This window comes from Tursiops truncatus, chromosome 6 (assembly GCF_011762595.2).
Source record: "Tursiops truncatus isolate mTurTru1 chromosome 6, mTurTru1.mat.Y, whole genome shotgun sequence".
Taxonomy (NCBI): Eukaryota; Metazoa; Chordata; class Mammalia; order Artiodactyla; family Delphinidae; genus Tursiops; species Tursiops truncatus.
In genome coordinates this window covers 45,715,918-45,738,666 of record NC_047039.1, presented here as the reverse complement: position 1 = coordinate 45,738,666, position 22,749 = coordinate 45,715,918, and the positions used below count along the sequence as shown (strand labels likewise).

The window sequence follows — 22,749 nt, the reverse complement described above, 5'->3', positions numbered from 1 at the left end:
ATGCCTCATTCCAGATTCTGGTGAGAGAATCCCCTTTTCCCTATCTCTCATTGTAATAGGAAACTTAATTGAAATAATTTAGCATGATTACTGTTTTTATATCTTTTATCTCTTGCAAACTGAACTCTCCAGAAGAATAGGTTTGGCATTCTCTTTTTTCACCTCTGTATTCTCAGAACTATCATATATCCAATATAGAAATATGAAGTTTTAAAATATAACCTGGAACTTCCCTGCTGGTGCAGTGGTTAAGAATCCGCCTGCCATTGCAGGGGAAACGGGTTCGATCCCTGGTCCGGGAAGATCCCACATGCCGCGGAGCCACTAAGCTTGTGGGTCACAACTACTGAGCCTGTGCTCTACAGCCCGTGAGCCACAACTACTGAGCCCACGTGCAGCAACTACTGAAACCCGCACGCGTAGAGCCCGTGCTCCACAAGAGAAGCCATCGCAATGAGAAGCCCGCGCATCACAACGAAGAGTAGCCCCTGCTCGCCACAACTAGAGAAAGCCTGCGCACAGCAACAAAGACCCAGCACTGTGAACAATAAATAAAATTTAAAAAAATAAAATAAAATATAAACCACTGAAATAAATGAATGATGAGAATGATGAGTAGAATTTATCATCCATGTTTCAGTATGCCTTGCAAATTAAAGCTACATCTTTTTGTAAGAAAAAAAAATCCAAATGTCATCTGGGGGAGAGTTTCATAAATTAAACAAGAAAATAATTTGAAACAATATAGAGGTAAGCATATTTTATTATACTGAATACACTATAAAGGTGAACATGGTATTATATGAACAAAACTATTTTAAATACCATACATAGTATGATTAAGTAGAAGAATAAATAGATGACTTCATGAGAGCCCTTTGCACTTTAATCACTATCATTTTGACTCCTGGTCTGATCATTTCTAAATCTCTACTGTATATGAGTCTAGTTGTGATACTTGCTCTATCTCTTCAAACTGTGTTTTTCACCTTTTAGTATGGTAAGTTTCTGTTGAAAGTTGAACATGATGTATGGGGTAAAAGGAACTGAGGTAAATTGGCCTTTAGGGTGAGGAGTTACATTTATCTTGCTACGAGGTTGGCTGTGTTTACTTCTAGTCCTGGGCTGTGTTTCTGCCCTCTTTATTTTCCATATCAGCGAAGCTGGCTTATCCTTTGGGATTGGTCTTCTTGAAAATAGATTTATTAGACCTGTTTGACAAGTAACCACCATAGGTGACAGGTCTATATCTTGTTCACCATTTTATCATTAGTACAGAGTTCATAATAATTATTCCAAATAATTATTAACAAAGAGTATTCTTAGATTTTCCATTAGACCTCCCATCAGAAGCTTCTACTGACCTCGCGTCAGAGCCTTATATTGAAGTAATTATTAAGCATCATTAGATGATTCAGTACATTTCTACTGAGCCTCTTGGTTCATCATTCTCCATCTCACAGTGAAGACGTAGGGTGGTAAAAATGTAGGGCATAGGATGCTAGATACAATTAGCCTTCTCTGCTTTCCTGGTGTCAGAGTCTTTGTAATGTTATACGTTCTTTTTCATTTAGTATTTTCTGGGCAGGGGTTGTCTTGCTACTACTGAATTACTTCCTTTATCATCTTGAGTTGAGTATCTTAAGAGGGAAGCAAAAATGGAAACATAAAGGGCCCATACCATGATTTTCCATAATGTGCAATACATCATTGATTTGCTTCTCCATTCAACTTTCTTGGAAAGCTGTCCTTGCATTTGATGTACTGAGGTAAAAGGAAAACAAATGCAAATCTGACTATGATGAGAGTGAAAGAAGTAAAGTGACTCCCCAGGTGAAATAATGACAATGGGAGTTCTACACTTGTTACCCTTCCACTTGCTCCAGAATGGGTTCTGCTGATTAATTTCAGCAAATCAGCTCTCACTAAGGTCAGTTCTATCTGTTTCCCTTGTAGTGGATGGTTTCAAGCGCAGAGCAGCTTACTGACATTCAACATCATATTCATCAAAATAATGATACATTATCACTGTAAGTGATTAAATGTCAGGATTTAAAGTAAATCAAATCTTGAACATTGATACGAGTTTTCAGTACATCAAATCCATGAAATGTCTTCAGAAGCAAAAAATAGTTCAAAAAAGGAAAACAATGCAGAGAAAAAAATAATCCACATCCATTCTAGGTTCCACCCTATGTCTCTCCTCCAATTCAGACGGCAACTATCTCAAACCTATTTTCTGTATATATTGTCATTCCCTTCTCTTATTCATCCTTCCACCTTCTCCACTATGGTTTCTGCTGATTAATTCTACCAAACAAGCTGTCACTAAGTCGCCAATGCCATCTCTTTGCCAATGTAGGAGAACTTTCCATCTACGTTTTCACGAATGCATTGAATCTTCTAAGCAGTTCCAGTCTTTCAGACATGGTGTTCTCACTTTTCTCTCTTGTCCTGTTAACATATGGCCATTCCCCTTGCTTTCCTTTGTAGCGTTCCCTCACTTTTAACGTTAAGGTCATAGGATTCAATTTTCAGTCCTTTTCTCATGTGATACTCTCCTCCTGTTTGATCACTTCTTCTGTTCCATGCTTTACACTTCATGGAATTGCTTATAAATTGCCATCTCCAGTATCCAATGGACATTTGCACTGAAATATCTACTAGTTAACTATAGGTAATATCTACTGCTTTAATTTCTATATCCTCGCATGACATGATCCACCTTCTGCTGGGGAAATTCCATTTTCCCACCTTCTCACTGTAGCACTAAATTTAACCGATATTAATTTCTACTACAAATTAGTACTATTTTAAAAATAATTAAATTTAATTGTGAGTTAACGGATTTTTAAAATTTATTTATTTATTTATTTGGCTGTGCCAGGTGTTAGTTGTGGTACACGGGATCTTCATTGCTGCGTGCAGGATCTTCATCGCGACAACTGGGATCTTTGGTTGCAGCATTCAGGATCTTTTAGTTGTTTGCGGCATGTGGGCTCTTACTTGTGGCATGCAGGATCTAGTTCCCTGACCAGGGATGGAATCCGGGCCCCCTGTATTGGGAGAGCAGAGTCTTAAACACTGCACCACCATGGAAGTCCCTGTATTAACTGATTATTGTTTTTAGGTTACTTTCCTTTAAAAAAAAAATCAAAGTTACCCAAAGCAGAATTGGATTAGTTATGTTCACCTCTAGGTCCTGAGGGCAACCCACGACCTGGCTAGAAGCAGTCTATTTTTATTTCTAACGTGAAAATCGTAATGATGGGTCAAGGAATTGTAACATACATTCTTTCATCAGGTTGCACATTCAGGCTTGGTGTTTCTTTCTTTTTTTTTTTTTTTGTAGTGGTACGCGGGCCTCTCACTGTTTTGGCCTCTCCCATTGCGGAGCACAGGCTCCGGACGCGCAGGCTCAGCGGCCATGGCTCACGGGCCCAGCCGCTCCGTAGCATGTGGGATCTTCCCAGACCGGGGCACGAACCTGTGTCCCCTGCATCTGCAGGCGGACTCTCAACCACTGCGCCACCAGGGAAGCCCCTTGGTGTTTCTTTTTTAAAGAAAAAAAACAAAACAGGAAGTTTTCTCTAGTAAGAATTTAATGCACAAAGAAAACTCCTAAACTGAGTTAATACAAAGTATATATTTATTCTCTTAACCACATTGTATACATGCACATAATATTATGTAAATAAAAATAATTTAAATCTTTATAAATAGTGAAATAAATATTAAAATAGATAAATAAATATTTAAGTAGGTAAGTAAGTAGATAGATCAGCATGGGCATCTATGAGGGACGAGTGCCTGTAGAGTAGAACATCATGTTGCTTAATATTCCTGAAAACACTGGACAAATTAACTCAATTCAGGGCATGATGAGAGCAGAAATGAGAGTCTTTGACATGGCAGCACAGGTGGAAGTGTGGTCTTGTTAGTGAGAATCATTTCTCAGGTTGAACCAGGTGTGTGTCATTCCTTCCTCCTGAGTCTTTCTTGCAAGTTCGTTGATGAAGAGAAGGATCTCATGACTTCTGCTCTGACAATCTCCCAGGCACAAGGGCTGTACTTCTTCTCTTGCAGATAGACAGTGATTCTGTGGAAGTATTTCCTCACAGCCAGGATGGAGTCCTCCTTGAGCAGGGGAGTCCCTTCCAGCCCCGCCTCCTGCATCAGACAGGCTTGCAGGTCAGTGAGCTGCTGATAAAGTGCAGTGCAGAACTTGTCCAGGAGGGTCTCATCCCAAGCGGCAGCCGAGCCCTCTGTGCTGAAGAGCTGGAAGGTCTGCTGGATCATCTCATGGACGACAGCGATGGCTTGAGCCTTCTGGAACTGGTTGCCTCCAAACGCCTCCTGGGGGAATCCAAAGTCATTTCTGTCCTTCAGGCAGGAGAAGGGGGAGATTCTCCTCATCTGTTGCAGGAGCATCAGGGCCCTCGTGTTAGCCAGGCTGTGGGTCTGAGGCAGGTCGCAGCCCAGAGAGCAGTTGGAGTTGCAGCTGAGCAGCACCAGGGGCAGGAGTAAGGACAAGGTTGGGGCCATCGGGGACCCTGCAGATGCTGCCGGCCTGGCTGAGGTGGGGACTCTGTGAACCCTGCTCTCTAGGTTCTCTGAAGACCTTCCTTCAGGCCTGGGTCTTAAATGGGAGCGAATTGGTTTCCATTTTCTGAATGTTCCCTCTAACTTTCTACTTCTGTTTTTGCTTTTCATTTTGCACTCTCCAGATGGGTTAGGACAACATTTCTCAACCTTTTTTTTCCCCATTATTGCCTCTTCTCCTGCCCACAGATCCTTTTTAGATAGGTTTTTTCCTAATTGCCCCCAGCATGAAATTTTGATAACACAGATATACTGTGTGTCTAGTTTTGTACTTCATGTGTATATTTACTTTATATGTAGACAGAGAAAGTGCAAAGCTTACTGTTTGTATTCTATGCAGGGTTAAGAATGACATAAAATTGAAAGCTATAAATTAAGTGGAAAAGCTATTGAATTTTGTTATAACTTATGACTAAGTTTGCAGAATGATTTTTGAGGTAGGATATTTACTTATATAAATAGTAATATATCAAATTACATATCCATATAAGTTTTATATAAATACTTTATAATAATACCAAAGTATAGATATAATTAAAAATAATTTAAAATTGCTCAAAATCATTGAAAATCTTAAATTATTTTCTTAATATTTATTTTTCGGTAATTTAAATTTTGCTTCATATCAGAAAATTTTTAATTTCACTGGCTGCTAGATATTCATCAGATATTATCAACATTTTTTTTTGTTTATCACTTGCCATAATTATGGATGTGTTGAACAACTTTAGTAGAATTAAACAATAAAATATCATAGAACCTTCCCTGGAACCGGGAACAGCACTCTTCTCTACGCGGTCGCAAGAGGGCACAGGATGTCTTTTGATCGGATGTGTTAGGGAAACGCCCACGTCGGAGAGTTGCAGGTTCCGCGGTTTGGGCAGCACGAGAGGGAGTGGGTCGGGTTCTCACGGAGCAATTTTATACTGATATAGTAGTGCGAAAAACCCCCTTCATTTTCACGGTGCTGAGTGCTGCAGAGGGAACCTTAATGCGGCCTCTCCAGCGATATTTTTGTCTGGTAGCAAGCCCGGAACCTTGCATTTTCTGGGCTTCCCCTGAGTTTTGTGCTTTATTTTCGCACAGAAACTTGAGCGAGGCCATTTTTGGGAAAGAAGCCGTTTTCTGAGGGGTTTGAAGCTGGGAAGCGAGTTGGGGCCGATTTTACAGATTCGGGCTCGTTTCTGGCGCTGTGCTGCGAAGGCTCAGAGAGAGGGGAACGCGGCGGCGATGGGACGACAGGACAGTGTCGGGGACGCCTTGGGGGTGAGTCGGAGCGCGGCCACCACCGGGGCTGAGGACGCGGGAGCTGAGCGCGCCTGTAGATGCTCTGGGACTTCATGGTGTCTTTCAAGGATACAGCGTTAAAGTGGGGGAGGAAGTACTGAATAACTGAAAAGTGGGAATATTTTAAAACTCACAGTATTTTTTAATATTTTTAAATTAAATTTATATTGTTTTATTTAAATTAAATATTTTAGAATTTTTTACATTTTAATATATTTTCTGAAAATATTTTAAATATTGAAGGTAGGGTATTAAAATATATGGTTGTTAAAACACAGCATTTTATTAAACTGTTTAAACTATAGTTTCTTCATACTAAAACAAGAATTTAATATAATTTTACTTTCCTAGCTTTAATGGAAGCAAACTCATTAATATTTTCAAGACTACTTCTTTACCTGTTTGAGAGAACTGCAGTGTTTGACAATTTCTTGTGACTCTGTGACAGTCTTAAATAATTTCTATTTAACTCGAGTTTCTGAAACACCTTTCTCAGGACCCCAGCTCGACTGTAGTGTACAAAGACGAGTTAGTGTCCTGTTCAAGCAGTTGAGGACATTGACCGGGTCTGAGCTTCTCATTTTCTTTGGTAAGAATTTTAGAGACTGAACAGAAATTGCCCAAATTTCATTGGCAACGTGAAGCCTTCCTCTGTAAGACTGTCAGCGTCATCCAAATGCAGGGTCATTTCTGTCTTTATCTAAAATTTTGCTATTTTCTTCAGCATGTATGTTGTGGAATTTCCATTTTTATATATTGCGTTAAAATATGATTTATCTTGATCACTTAGATTTGGTGCCTTCTTACATTCCATGCTTGAGGGAAGCCCTCCCTTTCTTTACCCAAATAGCCAGGAAATAGCTTTCGAAGTAACGTTGTGACCTTCCATAGCTAAAAATATAGGAATGTCCCATTTTTCATCACCCTCTGCCCCATCTACATTTTATAACCTATATCCTGGTCTCTATAACTTTTATTTTTTTATTTCGTTTATTTATTTATTTTTGGCTGCGTTGGGTCTTCACTGCTGTGTGCGGGCTTTCTCTAGTTGCGGCGAGCAGGGGTTACTCTTCCTTGCGGTGCACAGGCTTCTCATTGCGGTGGCCTCTCTTGTTGCGGAGCACGGGCTCCAGGCGCGCGGGCTCAGTAGTTGTGGCACGTGGGCTTAGTTGCTCCACAGCATATGGGATCTTTCCGGACAGGGATTGAACCCGTGTCCCCTGAGTCGGCAGGCGGTTTCTTAACCACTGCGCCACCCGGGAAGTCCCTCTATAGCTTTTAAAAACATCTTTGTCTTAAAATAATATCACCAGAGGTGGTCTGAGACTAACTGAGGATGAGGGAAGGGACCGTTTATCTCATTTGTACTATACATTTATACAGAGCAGCCATTTTTCCTCGATGCTGGTTCTCTGCAAATGTTTCAAGTGCTGTAGGATTTCTCTCCTTAATGTACCAGACACTGCTCTAGGCCTGGAAACTTGGGCTTTGCTCCTTCACAGTCCAGAAGGCAACTCCTCTCCTAGAGTTTGCATTTGGGGCCTCAACACGCACACCCCTGACACTGTTAAGGGAGCGGCAGTCAAAGCCTCTCTTGGTGGGGCTGATCATGGACTCTACAAGTTACTATATGTCACATTAATGCTAAAGGCAGCTATGTTCACTAAATTCAGATTCTCAGACTATAATCTGCAAACTTCATTTAATCTTTACATTTGCCTGTGTGACAACTACTTGAGTTGTCTCAGTTTTTTAGAAGAGGAAATCAAAATCTGATGTCATTTAAATTGAGGAGCCCCAGATTTTTGTCAGAGTGGAGCCTTCTGCTGCTCCCAGGCCCTCCTCTTCATCAGCTCTGAGCACTGGCCCTCAGCTGCACTGAGCACGTGGTGCTTCCCTCATCCTAATCCTGCCTCTAGTGTCTGTCCTCCCTGCTCCCTGGAGGGCAGTCACCATCCCTGCCTTACTTTCCTAACAATCCACATTGCCAAGCACATTGTTACACATATATGCAGTGAGTACACTTTTGGTGACAGAAGGAAGAGAATGGTATGAATTAGCCCTTGGTGTTAATATTTATGCCACTCTTATCCGTAGACTATGTCTGAAAACATGAGCTATGACTCCTGTAAAGTCATGTAGAGGAATTCAAATCTAATGTCTTAACCCCTTAAAGGAGAAATGGAGAGAGGTGAGGCTAGTTGTATTTTGGTGCATTACAAAGCGTGAAAATAGAGTAAAATGTCAAATCTCTAAGTACTCTTATTAGAATTCAAAAAGAGATAGATTGAGACTCAGGTTTTTATTACAACCTTGGGTCTCATTTAGATGAATACATCCATTGGATTGATACTCTTTCATGTTCCAGGAGTGTAATTTCCAGTGTAATAAAGGAATTGAAGTTGCGACATTTTATGTTGCCCATAAATGGAAGACAAATTGCAAAAACGTGGAAACAACAGTGGGATAAGTAGAGAAATGACATTCCTGGCCTATTTAAGAATCTCATTTGCAGGCAGGTAGTCAGAGCAGCTGGATACAGGCTCCCACAGCCAGACACCTGCATCACCAGGCTCACCGGGGCCTGCCACCCTCCTCACTGAGGACACCCAGGATGATGTTCTCCAGCCCTGTCTGCACCCTTAGCTGTGACCAGCCCCAAACCATGGCCGGCCAAAGCAGGAGACCTTCACAGTTCTACACCTAAGGGGGAGAATCTTCCTTGTTTTCCTGCCTGAAGGACAAGAATGTTTTCAGGTTCCCTTAGGACAAGCTGGATGACAGTTGGTTCCAAAATGCTCAGGCTGCCTCATTCTTTATGAAATAATCCAGCAGATCTTCAGTCTCTTCAGCCCAAAGAGCTGAAATTCCTATTAGGCTTGATCGCCACTGGGAAGATCTAGAGACCAGTTTGGTGCAGGAGATGGAGAGGAAAAGACTCTGTTGGGCAATGAGGACTCCAGCCAGATTTTGAAGTACTCCTTCCAAAGGACCAGGCTTGATCTGAAAAGAAAGTCCACAGCTGCTGTGACCGGGACACTATCAGACTGGAAGCTGTGAAAGTCAGTGTGTGCTTTCCTCGTATGTTCAACCTCAGAGAGAACCCGGGAGTGGGAAAGGAGATTTGGACCCAGTCTTCCACAATGGGATCTTATCTACTTATAGGTAGCCTCAAGCATGTCAATATTCACTGAGTTCAGAACTTTTTCTTTGCTTCAGTTGTTAACTGCATTGAGTCATCTCAGCAGATTGTTTTACAATAGTAAGAGGAAAGTATAGTTTTGAGTTTTTATTTGTAATAATTAGAATTTATTTCTCTATGGTATTTTTTTACTTACAAAATTTATTCTTCATATTATTATGTGGTCCTTTGTGTCTTGTTCTGCTTTGCTTTTGGGTGCAAATGGTGTATTTTATTTTACTTTTAAATTTATTTTATTGAAGTATAGTTGATTTACAGTGTTGTGTTAATTTCTACTGAACAGCAACCTGATTCTGTTATAAATATATATACATACTTTTTCTTATTCTTTTCCATTATGGTTTATCACAGGATATGGAATGTAGTTCCCTGTGCTACACAGTAGGACCTGTTGTTTATCCATTCTCTATATAATAGTTTGCATCCACTAATCCCAAACTGCCAATCCAACCCTCCCCCTCGGCAACCACAAGTCTGTCTCTATGTCTTTGAGTCTGTTTCTGTTTTGTAGATAAGTTCATTTGTGTCATATTTTAGATTCTACATATAAGTGATACCATTATGGTGTTTGTCTTTCTCTTTCTGACTTACTTGACTGAGTGTGATAATCTCTACTTCCATCCATGTTGCTGCAAATGGCATTATTTCATAGTTTTTCGTGGCTGAGTAGTATTTAAATGGTGTGTTTTATTTTTCAATTTTTTAAAATTAATTTTTATTGGAGTATGGTTGCTTTACAATGTTGTGTTAGTTTCTACTGTACAGCAAAGTGAATCAGCTATACATATACTTATAGCCCCTCTTTTTTGGATTTCCTTCCCATTTTAGGTTACCACAGAGCATCCAGTAGAGTTCCCTGTGCTATACAAGTAGGTTCTCATTAGTTATCTATTTTATACATAGTATCAATAGTGTATATATGTCAATCCCAACTCCCAATTCCTCCTACTTCCCCTCCCCCCTTGGTATCCATACATTTTCTCTGCATCTGTGTCTCTACTTCTGCTTTGCAAATAAGATCATCTTTACCACAAATGGTGTGTTTTAAATGTTAGGTCTTCTCATACTCTTAAAGAGATAGGAAGTGTCCTTAAACCTTTAATCTGCCTTAAAATCCAAAAGGAATGTAAATAGTTTTGTTCGTTTCATTGATTTTGAAAATATTTTGAAGTATCTCTGCTCCCAGTAATTTTCTTGTGTTTGTGAATATATTGGCCAATAAAAGAAAGATATTACTTTCCTAGTGGAGCATTCTGTCAGAGAAGACAGGCATTAAACAGTAAGAAATTAGGTAGGAACCCTTTTCAGGGCTGTGAAGGAGACGCATAAGGCACTATGACAGGTTATAGCAGTGGAGATTCAATTAAAGGAATGCTAATACGGTGACAGGGAGAAAATAGGATACTGGGAGCATGTGGGATTGCATGGGTCAAGGAAAGCTTCCAGAGGAAGCAGTTGGTGATCTGGCATCTCAAGGGTCTGTAGGAGTTAGCCAGGTAATTAACTAATGGTCAATTTTGGACATATTATGTGGAAATATTCTAGGGTAGCAGGTACATATAAGTGCTTGGAGAGGAACAAGTGTTTGGAGATGTGACCCTGGGGAAAGACATGCATATGGAGGTCACAATCATAGAGAGGACATTTGGAACTATTTGGGAGGTTGAGAGTGTATGTGCAGAGAGGATGAAGTGTGGGACTAGCACGGAATTTTGAGGAACACCAATTCCCTAAGATGAGAGGGAGCAGTCAACAAAGGAAGGAGAGGAGGAGGGGCAGAAAAGCAGAGGATGGTGGTGACACGGAGACCAGATGAGCATCAGACCTTAAGATGGAGGGTGTGGTAACAAGTGTCCGATGCTTCTGAGATGTCAGCTGAGGCTGCCTGACAGCGATCTCTGATCTCAGTAACATGTAGCTTATTATAAATCTTGGCTGAGCAGGAGAACAGGGAGAACAGGGAGGCTGAAGCCAAATTATAACAACTGGAAAAATGAGGTGCATGTGAAGTTAGGGACGGATATTGCAGAGAATGCTCAAGATGTTTGGATGTGAACAGAATGACAGAAGCAAGATAATAACCTACAGGTGGTTATTAAGAAATGGGCATATTTAGGATGAAGAAGATGAAAATTAAGCATATTAATATTGATCAAAACTAGACAGTAAAAAGGAAAATGTTGATACAGCAGAGAGAGGAGGTAACTGATAAAGCATAAGCATCTTATTGTACTAAGGCCTTCTCTACTTTGCATCAAGGGAATCTCTCCCAAAAGCTAAACCTTCTAGAATTCTCCCTCTGTTTGCTCTCACAGAGGTTTTTCACCCTGGTTCAGTGAACCGTGGTGAGGCTTGGGATGAGTAAGAGGTACTTTCTTTTTTCTTTTATGAAGTGATATGTGGTCTAAATGTGAGAATGGCTAAATGTCCATCTCTCTTCTCAGGCCAATCAGTTCTATGCCAAGCATGATGGTGTTAAAAATCTGCTTATTGAAATATTTAAATAAATTTGAACACTTTTAAAAAAATATTATCTTCCGAATAATTTTTTAAAATACAGCTGTTTGATACAGGAAAAACAAAATTTTCCTTGTCATGTCAATAAGAGCATTTGGATAATTAGTAGCTAGGATTTATTATTAACACCATGAATTAATAAACTCAGAGAAACATTTTGTTTGATACTTATGACAATTATATATTGATTAAATATTATATATGTCTAAACATTTATAATAATTTTAAACTTGTATAGAAATATATTGTACTACAGATCTTCAAACCAGTATATTACAAAGTATAAAATCAAAAAATGTTTAAACATTTAATGAATTTGGATTCACCAGTAAATCCTGTCTTTCCTTATTAGCCCCTGTCTGATAGATATTACACATCCACTTTTGGATTCAATTATATATCGGTTTACTAAGAAACCAGGCAAAATGACTTCCTGCCTTAATATTTGTCCCTGAGCAGATTAAATTTTTAAAATATCTTTTTCCTGGCATATTCAAAGATAATAAGAAAATAAAAGAAAAACAATTCAGAACCTGGAAACAAGTAGGTTCTCTTCTTCATTAACAAGTTGACAGGAAAACTCAGGAATTAAAGAAAAAATACTTTGATTCTCAAGATACTGAAGTTCACTGACTTTCACTGGTACTTGAAGTTAAGCAAATTGGCTAATTTCACTGCCCCCTTTCTGACTGGTTACTAATTAAAGGAATGGTTGATGCAAATATTTAGACCAAGCCATGGTTAGGGAACAATTGGTTAAATGGTTTCAAAAAAATCCAAACTTTTTTCAAATAATAAATTACAGTAAAAATTATTTTAGATATTTATTTGGGATTATCCCTTGGGAGGAACCAGACAAAGCGTATTCTTTCTTGTAGCCTCATTTTACTTCTTGCTGTTTCCTTTCTCTCATCAATACTCCCTGTCAGGTATGATTTGAACTTGAACTATTTAGACACAATCTAACTAGTGTATTATATGAGCTAAATGACTGATGTCGTGCATCTTAGTTCAGGCTGCTCTAAAAAGGTACCAGAGACTGGGTGGCTTATAAATGGCAGAGTTTTATTTGTCAAAGTCTGTCGCCTGGAAGTCTGAGATCAGCATGCCAGCACTGTTGAGTTCTGGTGAGAGCCCTCTTCTAGGTTGCATACTGCCAGCTTCTCTTTGTATGCTCACATGGTGGAGAGCAAAGAGAGGAAGCAAACTGTCTTGTGAGTCTCATGAAGGCATTAATCCCATTCATGAGGGTTCACCCTCATAACCTCATCTACTCCTAATAACCTCCTAAATATCCCACCTCGTAATACCATCACATTGAGGGGTAGGGTTTCCGTATATGAATTTTGGATACACACACACATTCAGTCTGTAAAGCGGTGATAAGAAGATCTGAAGGTATTGTGTTTATGGCAAGGATTCATTAGAATGTATTTCATCTTGACATTTATTTGAGGATAAAGAACACCTTCCTTGATGCTGCCCTTACTTTTAATGGCACATTAAAACCTGTACTGATTATTAATTAAATGTTACAATGCTACTGTGAACATGATTACCAAGGACCTGCCAGACAAATTCTACAGACTTTCAGTCTTTATCAAAAATGATGATGACAGCAACTACAAATTCCTTAGCCCTTATAGAGGACTCACTTAATCTTTCCAACATAGTTGAAACTGAGTTGTTAATATTCTAATATTCTCGTTTCCAAGAGTCACCTGCTAAGAGTTTATGTGTATAAAACAATCTAATAAGTAAATGGTAAGTCCAGGTTTCACAACCTAGTAGGTCATATTCCAAATTCCACCTCCCTATCCACACCTTAGACATCTGTGCAAACGGCATGTATTGAACCATAACTTATTTTCGGGAAAGCCCTATACTTTTCTCATAACATTGATATTCCTTTGTCGTCTCATACTTCGCTGTTACAAATTCTCTATATTTTCATAAGTTTATCGTCCACCTACAAATTTGTAGATGCGTTGACCAAATTACAAAGTGTCCTGATTATTTTACATAATAAACAAAATGAAATTATCAACTGGTAATTATTTCTGATAGCCTTAAATGTGATCAACAAAATTAATAATTCTAATTATTTTAAAATAATCATATTTAGCACAGGGAACTCTACTCAATATTCTGTAATAACCTATATAAGAATCTGAAAAAGAATGAATATATGTACGTGTATAACTGAATCACTTTGCTCTATACCTGAAACTAACACTATATTGTAAATCAACTATAATAAAAATTTTTTTAAAAATCATATTTAATTGTCCAAGGATGATTCATATAGATTGTTCAGTTAATTCTCACCATAAATTTATGAGCTGCGTGCTAGACAAGACCCTTGAGAGTTTTGACCCCTGCACCAGATTGGATTACAAACATTTCAACGAGTCCTCTGTAGACAACACCAAAGCTCTAGTGGATTCAGGCAACAAATACTTAACGCTACCAACTTACATGAATATGGGAAATGATTGGAAGAATATAAGACGATGTATACTAACGGGTAAAATGTGAGGGATGGAGCAGAGCATCCCCACGGCCATCAGCAGCGAGATCAGGAGTCCAGAAATTCAGCGCTTCACCTGGACCACCGTGAAAGGGAGCTCAGGTCCTCCGCAAGGCAAAGCCCTCAAAGCTGCCTTCGCTGCGCCGCAGCGGCCGGGAGGGGGCGCCCGAACTCGCCCCAAAGGACCGACGGGCACCGCCCACCCAGCGGGACCCGCTTCCGGATCCAGCTCCGCTAACTCCGGCGCAGCGCCCGCGGGAAGAACCGGCGAGTCGCCGTCTGCAGGAGCCCCGGCCCCGGAAAGGCGCCGCCGGGGCCCAGGGAGCGCGTGGGGCCGCGAGAGCAGAGAGGAAACTTCCTTTTCGGGCCTGACTGCGGAGGGGAGCTTTGCCGCGGCTTCGCAGTCTTCACTTTCTGCACCTGCCTCTGCGTCCATCCTTCCCTTCCTGGTAGGAGCTTTTAGCCAGACCGGTTGACGCCGGTGCCCATTTATGCAGGGATTGACGGCTCGAAATCAGAGCATGTCGTGGTATGTGTTCAGATTAACACACGTTTTCTAGGGAGAAAGGAAATCGGGGAAAGGGTAAACGCATCTACATTCTGGAAGGGAAGCTACTAGATATTGGGACCCTCCAGTGGGAAGACTTGGGGACAAGGCTGAGACTTAAAGGAGCCTCGTGGGAAAGGGAGAATGTGAAATTAATTAACCTTTAATGTAAATGGTTAATTTCTCGTCCAATGTTTATGTTGTTGAAAAAATATTTTTAAATTTAAAAGTATTAAACTCACACTGTCTAAATATTTTATTTATGCCAAAAGAAGACTTTATTATAAGTTCCTGGCTTCAATGGAAGCAAAATCATCAGTAATATTTTCAGAATTACTTCTTTGCTTATCTCATTTCAATTGAGAGAAGGCCGTATTTGGCAATCTCTTATGACCCAGTAACTGTCTTTAATAATTAATCTAAAGTTACAGAATCTTTTGGTCCTCTCATTTGTTTTACTTGGGGTTTTTTTGTTTGTTTCTTTTTTGTTTTTTGGCTGCATTGGGTCTTCTTGCTGTGCACAGGCTTTCTCTAGTTGCAGCGAACGGGCTTCTCATTGTGGTGGCTTCTTTTGTTGGCAGAGCACGGCTAGGTGCATAGGCTTCAGTAATTGCAGCATGCGGGCTCAGTAGTTGCCACACACGGGCCCTAAATCTAGCAGGCTTCAGTAGTTGTGGTGCGTGGGCTCAGTATTGCGGCACACAGGCTCTAGGGCTCACAGGCTTCAGTAGTTGTGGTGCATGCACGGACTTAGTTGTTCCGTGGCATGTGGGATCTTCCCGGACCAGAGATCAAACCCACGTCTCCTGCATTGGCAGGCGGATTCTTAACCACTGCACCACCAGGGAAGTCCCCTCTCATTTGTTTTAAGCAAGTGTCTTCTATTAAACATTCAGCTTTATTATAGTCACGGTTTTTCATTGTAGAATTTTATTAACTTCTTCAGAATGTCATCTCATATGGATACGTTACATAAAACTTTGTAATCTGTATCAAGATGCTTTTAATTTCGGCATAGTGTAGATTTAAACTTAATATAACATTTTCTACTAAATACATAACTTCTGTGCCAATGCACTGACTTGCATTTTGTTTTGATGCCCACTAGAGATCCATAGGTATTTTTAATCGAGTGTTTGGTACAGCCATGAGGATATTTCATTTGCGAGTAGAATTTAAAAATTTGTGTGTATGCTTTGTACAATGCTAAAAAAGATAACCCTATTTTAATTCACAGAGGTAGAATTTTTGCATAACCAGGTTATGAGCTGAGCAAGGCACAAATGTGCCATAATCATCTTTTGGGTGAGCATGAAATAATGGTTTTTACACCTTGTGTACACCCGTCACAGTAACAACTATCATAACTATGTGTATATGTCTCTGGTTATAAAATGTACTCAGTTATGATAACAGTTATGAGTTGTATTCTCATTAAATAGAGCATATAACATAAGATGGTACGTTCAATGGAGTATGGTATTCTCATTATCCCTATTTTAAAGCTGAGAAAAACTGTACAATAGGAAAAAGGAAACAGTTGATCTAAATCATGCAGGAGGTTGAAGGAAGACTAAGGAGATGCCTGGCTAACAAATTTACTGGTCACCTGAGAAGACAAGAGTAACCCACAAGAGAAAATGGAGGAAAACTATAGTTTTCAAACAATTTATTGGCACAACTATGTTAAGCTTATTACATTTATCACTTTTATGAACAACCCTGAGGACCAGTAATATCCCTAACATTGTGCAGGATACTGGGTGGGAATAAGAAGTGTAGAAGTGCTTCTACTCTGGGGAGTAAATCACAAGCATTTAAGTGACTCTCAGTTACAAGGCCTTGGGTGAGTATGTGCACAGGGAAGGGTGGGGAGAGGGGTTGAAAGTAAAGGGCAAGACCTTGATCTTGAAAAGTACAGGAGCATAGGAAATTATTAGAGTAATAAAAGCTGAAATGTCTTATATGAAACATAGAAACCATGGTAGGATTTTGGGGAGTCAATTTTAATTAATTAACTCTGGCTCATTACAGTAGGGTTTGTAACCCCATGTTCAAATCTCAGCCAAACCTCAGTCTATGGTGGTAAATAAATGATGTGCTGGGATTAGATGAGATGCTTTGACACGTTGCAAATAGTCAAATATCAAGCTTCTAGCTTATATCTGCATATTGACATTTGATTTATTATGTTTGATTTATAAAATGTGAGTGACGTGCATGTAAGTGTCTTAATAGGCAAGGGAGACAGAGGAATGTAGGCTGGATTTAAAGGTAATATTTACAGACATAAATAACCTGAAAAGGTGCAGGGAGGAGTTTTCACAATAATTAAAGGCCTTCCCACTCTTTCTTAGGGTCACTTTCAGCCTTTAGCTTTTAGAATTAGCAGGCAAATTCTTCAGGGAAGTATCTTAAAGAACTGGTAGAATAGCAAGCATGTCAGAAAACACCAATAAATGTGTTAAAATATTTTCGTCAGAAAACACCTATAAATATGTTAGAATATTTTTAACACATCATGGGATAAAGTGAAAAGTCATCCACCTTCTTTTTCAAGAGAAATAAACTCCTGGTTCAAGGATTTTAAATGGGTTCAATAAGAAAAGAAATTCAGATTAAAAAAACAACTATGGATGCATAACAAATAAAATATCAGTAAAATAAATAGGCATGTTAATGATTAATAAATCATATAAGTAGAATTTAATAATTCAAGGATGATTACAGCATAGCTATTAATATAATTCAGTAGATTGAAGAAGTCTTGTGTTCAGAATGCAGAGCTTTACCAAGTTCTTGGATGAAAAACCTCAGTGGTGTAAAACTTTGATTGCACTCAGACTGGTTGTGAGAGAGGAGCAGAGAATGATGTCATGTACTTTAACCTGAGAACCTGGAAATACAGAGTTGCCATTAACTGATTAGAGAACAATGAGAAAGGACGGGTTCTTGTTATTATTTTATTTATTTATTTTTTAAGGAGAGTTAATTTTGAATAACATAAATGTGAGATGATTACTAGATACCAGCTGTCAAATAGGCAGTTGGGTATGTCATTCCAGAACTTAGCTTTGGAAGACGTGAGTATCACGATTGTTTTTCAATCCCTGAAACTAGATTAGATCAGGACTTATTTCATGAGTTTAAACTGGAAAGAATTCTGGGCACAGAACACAGGAAAGGCACCAATGTTTGTGTCACGAATGAAACTCAGAATGGGCAGCCAGTGAGATGGGAGGAGCACAATGTGAGTGTGGCTTCTGGGATCCAGTTTAGGGCATGACAGACTATGTGTCTTCTACTTTTATAACACAAAGTTTGTATAAAAAATGAATAATGAATTTCTTTAAAGAGGTGAAAAAGTGTCAATGCAAGAGCAGTAGGTGCATTGTGTATGGATAGGAAACTCATGGGGACTTCCCTGGTGGTGCAGTGGTTAAGAATCCGCCTGCCAGTGCAGGGGACACGGGTTCAAGCCCTGGTCCGGGAAGATCCCACACGCCACGGAGCAACTAAGCCCGTGCACCACAACTACTGAGCCTGCGCTCTAGAGCCCACGAGCCACGCTACCGAGCCCATGTGCCACAACTACTGAAGCCCGCACACCAGAGCCCGTGCTCTGCAACAAGAGAAGCCACTGCAAGGAGAAGCCCACGCACCGCAGCGAAGAATAGCCCCCGCTCGCCACAACTAGAGAAGGCCCACGTGCAGCAACGGAGACCCAACGCAGCCAAAAATAAATAAATAAATGAATAAAATTTTTTTTTAAAAAAAGGAAATTCACGGAGGAAACTTGAATTTCCAGTGGACACTGTCACCTATCTTAGTGTGCTGGTCTTGAAGCTAAAGCCTCAGCTCCACAGCTATCCTTCTCAACTCTGCTCTGTGATGCTGGGGCTCCAGTTCTTTTGACTACATTTCTCCTTTGCCAGCAGATTTTTTTCTTCTAAAGTTCTTCCATACAAGTTGCAAGAGATGGACTAGAAGGCTGGAGGAAATTTTTCTGTTTTTCTGACTAGACTGTGACTGATAACAGCGACCATCAATTAGGAAAACGACAACTAATGGTTGCTACTAGATGCTATCTGTCACCTATCAGGTTGGCAAAAACTGAAAAGAATGATAAGATTGTGTTTTGGATAATGTGTGGGAGCACATATAAACTTATATGCTCTTGAATATGGATCAACATAGCCATTTTATCGTGGAGAATTGGCGGTATGTATTTGCAATGTGTATGTATTTTGAGCAATATAGTTGACTGATGGCACCTTCTTCAGAGAAAGACTCTTACTTGGGTATAAGACACCTGCATGACACTTGTAGAAGTCTCTCCTCTGAAAGCACTAAATCCTGGGAAGGACCGGCTCTAGGATGTGACATTGCCAGCAATTATGGACCTGGGACTTTATGGAAAAGAGACTAAGATTAAACCTGGGAGAGCCCAGGATTGGAGAGCAAAACTTTACATTTCATAACTCCTGCTTTTTTCTTCCTGCCTCTGCATTGCTGCTGAAAGACCAAAAACCAAAACCAGTTCAGAAGCTATTTTTTATCTTTCTCATACTAAAAAAGCAACAAACAGTATTAATGAAAAATGCATGTGACTATCTGCATTGATATGAGATCTCTATTGTTTCCATTTTACTCACTTTTAAGGTAAATCAAAGTATCTTCTACTGATCGTTCTTTCTTAAAAAAGGTTTACTAATTCCTAGGAAATCTTTTAGAAGTATAATACACAGAAAATGCAAGTATCTTCAGCATACAGCACAAGGAAATTTCACACACTGAATACACTGTGAAACTAGCACCCAAGTTAAAAGTAATAGATTTTGCCCAGGACCTAGCATGTTTCTTATGTTGCCTTCCAGTTGCTACCTCAGAGCAGCTCTCCTTCTCCTCCCTGATGGTAGCCACTCTGTGACTCTAACAGTCCTGATTATTTCTGACAGACACACTTTTATGCCTCTTGTGTATATTTACTCATTGAATCCTGAGAATAATCCTATGAGAAAATATTACTATTGTCCCCATATTAAAGATGAGAAAACTAGGGAGCTTAGTGTTTGTGCTATTTGTCAAGGTCACACTTCTATTAATAGAAGAGCTGGGATCCAGTGCCATGAACCCTGGCTCCTTCTCACAGACGTTTTGAAAATCCTAGAACTCTCCTTTAACTGTGCTCTCTTCCTGTGGCTTTCACTCTAACAGAAACCTTGAAGCTGGAAACCTGCACAGAACCAGAGCAGCTGTGTGGCTGGTCAGTGAGTTGGAGGGACTGAAGTTATGTATAAGGGATGAATGGTTCAGTAAAGCAGGACCGAGGAGAAGGTGGGAGGAAGGTGCCAGGATTGGCCAGTCAACACCATATGTCACCAACTTCCCTCGTGGAGATGACTCCTTCCCACAGGTATTTGCACCGACCACTCTTTCCTGGTGGTATAGATCAGTTACACCTATGACATCAGGACTAACCATTCTCCATAATTTCCAGGACTTCCCTCAATTCCATGGAATGCCACCTTTTGACAAGCATTTCCTGATAGTGGTAGGACTGTTTCAAAGGACAAAATGGACAAATACTATTTGGAGATCGATTCATATAGAAAAAATAAGGATTTAGGTTTTCAGAATAAAAAAAAAAAACTCATGTTTTCTTTCATAAGAATTGAAAAAAATAAAACAAAATGCAAATTTAGTAAAATAGGTGAATATATTTTCTAAATTTTAATACAGTGTACACATAAAAATATCTTTTACATTAAAATATAAATAAGATACAGGAATAAATATATAAATATAAGTAAGTAAACAATAAATAACATCAGGGCAGTCATCTCTTAAGGACTGATGCCCTTAGGGCTTAATAATTTTAACATATACTTGTGTATTATTGCTGACAAAGTATCAGCTGAATTAATACAATAAATTCTGTGATTAAAGTTGAAATAAGAGCCTTCTGAAATGACCAAACACGTATGTGCAAGGGTGATATGGCATCTTAGCCAATGAGAAACATTTCAAGGTGACCCCAGGTCTCCATCCATAATTCTTATCCTTTCTTGCAAGTTGGTTGATGAAGACAAGGATCTCATGATTTCCACTCTGACAATTTCCCAGGCACAGTCACTGTATTTCTTCTCTTTCAGGTAGAGATGGATTCCCTGGAAGTACCTCTTCACAGCCAGTGTAGGGCCCATCACTCCCAGGGCAGTTTCTTCATCTTCCATCGCCTGCACCAAGCAGGCGTCCAGGTCCTCCAGCTGCTGATGGAGCCCAGTGCAGAGTTTGTCCAGGAGGGAGGTGTCCCAGGCGGCAGAGGAGCGCTCTGTGTGGAAGAGGCGGAAGACCTGCTGGAGCATCTCGTGGAGGACAGAGGTGGCCTGGGCCTTCGGGAGCTGGCTGCCATCCACCATGTCCTGGGGGAAACCGAAGTCTTTTCTGTCCTTCAGACAGAAGCGAGGGGAGATTCTCCGCATCTGGCCCAGAAGCATGAAGTTCTTCCTGCTAATCCGCACGTGGTTCTGAGACAGGTCGCAGCCCAGAGATCCACCAGGGCCGTAGCTGAACATCACCAGGGCGGTCAGTAGAGAGAGCACGAAGGCCATGGGGCAAATGAGGCTGCTGCTGGCCTGGCTGAGACGGGCGTCTGGGGGAGCCTTGGGGGTAGGTTCTCTGGTGACATTCTTTCTAAGCAAGGCCATTAAATAGGGAACACAGTAATTTTCATTTTCTAAACATTTCTGTCACTTTTACTTCCTTTTTTGGGTTTCATTTATGTATTCTCAGTGTCTAAGATGTTATCAATCTAAACTATTAATTTTGCACTTTTCCCAATAACTTCTGATGTGCCCATCCAAATGGATATTTATTAATCAAATGAGAAATGTCTGTGTGTTAAAGTCAGAAATGCTACAGGTATGTAAGTACATTCTCTCTCTCCTTCTCATGCATAAATATTGCTTTTCTCTGTTCCAGGAACAAATTTTTAGCCATGACCTTAGTCTCCATTTTTACTGCCTTACTTTATATAGAAAGGCAGGCTTCCTCAGCCCTATGGTTTCTGTACTTTTTTAGGGATTTACTAGACCACCTCTGGCATTTAAGCTCTTTGAAGCCAAAGAGGGGTTTCATAGCAGAGGCTGATGATTATAAGTGAATGAGCTTTTTAATGTTTCTCTTCCTTCACATTCATACATGTCCATGTAGTTATGCTTCAGGGGACCACAAGGTTAGTACTAGTACCCTTTCTTTCCACCATTTTCTTACTGGAGACCTAGTCCTCCACAGGCTGGGCCAATACTCCCACCGGGAATACTGGTTCTTTTCAGAGAATATGGGTGTTGAGGTCCTAATTCCAAGAAAATTGTATTTCCCCAGCAGCACCTCAGTCACAAGGGAGAGATCACATCTAGTCACACCCTCTCCTCTAGAGTGACAGAGTCCCCTTCCTAACCTGGACTCCCTGCCTGAGGGCAGGCTCACCACATCCCGAGGACTTTAAAATCTCCTTTTTGTGGAGGGATTTGTTTATTGTTGGGAAAATAATTCATCTTCCAGGACCCTCACCCTTGCCCCTGGAGTGTTTTTGTGAAGGACCTTAGTCCTCAGTGGTGACCTCCTCTTCTCCTGACCCGTATCAGAAGTGTCAGCAGCCCTCAGATGCTAAGAGCAAAAGTGTGTTTTCTCTAAGGAGGTGGAGGAATTATCCAATTCTAATCATTTCACCCTGAGTAAACAAATAATTTTTATTTTACCAAATACAAATTTTATTATTCAACTCTTTTACTAAAACTAGTGAACACTTGTTACATTCAGAATTTCTGAGCTGGGGGCAGAGAATTCAACGATGGTGTTGTCTCTCATTAAAGCTTATGTCACAGAAACCAGTGAGGTTCAGTTGTTCATTCAGTCAGTTGATGCCAGTGGGCTTCTCCCTTCCTCTGTCTCTGTCTCCCTCTGAGAATGCAGGGCAGCGAGGCCCAGGATTAGGTCAGAGAGAAATCGCCTTCTTTCCTCTACTTGTGTGCGATTCTACATTTAAAGTTTTAAAGTTTT

General features: G+C 40.1%; 2 protein-coding genes across 2 annotated transcripts; both read right to left on the bottom strand.

Annotated features, from left to right (window-relative positions):
* Positions 1–3,975: 3,975 nt before the first annotated feature.
* LOC117312600 (interferon alpha-1-like) lies at positions 3,976–4,545 on the bottom strand. The gene has a single exon (XM_033858035.2). The coding sequence runs from the start codon at positions 4,543–4,545 to the stop codon at positions 3,976–3,978; it is 570 nt and encodes a 189-aa protein (XP_033713926.2).
* A 16,166-nt stretch (positions 4,546–20,711) lies between these two features.
* LOC117312603 (interferon omega-1-like) lies at positions 20,712–21,314 on the bottom strand. Its single transcript, XM_033858039.1, has one exon. It carries the CDS (start codon positions 21,297–21,299, stop codon positions 20,712–20,714), a length of 588 nt encoding a protein of 195 aa, XP_033713930.1. The 5' UTR covers positions 21,300–21,314.
* Between the last annotated feature and the right edge of the window lie 1,435 nt (positions 21,315–22,749).

Coding starts and splice junctions, on each gene's coding strand:
- LOC117312603 (XM_033858039.1), bottom strand. CDS start 21,299: ATGGCCTTCGTGCTCTCTCTACTGACCGCCCTGGTGATGTTCAGCTAC.
- LOC117312600 (XM_033858035.2), bottom strand. CDS start 4,545: ATGGCCCCAACCTTGTCCTTACTCCTGCCCCTGGTGCTGCTCAGCTGC.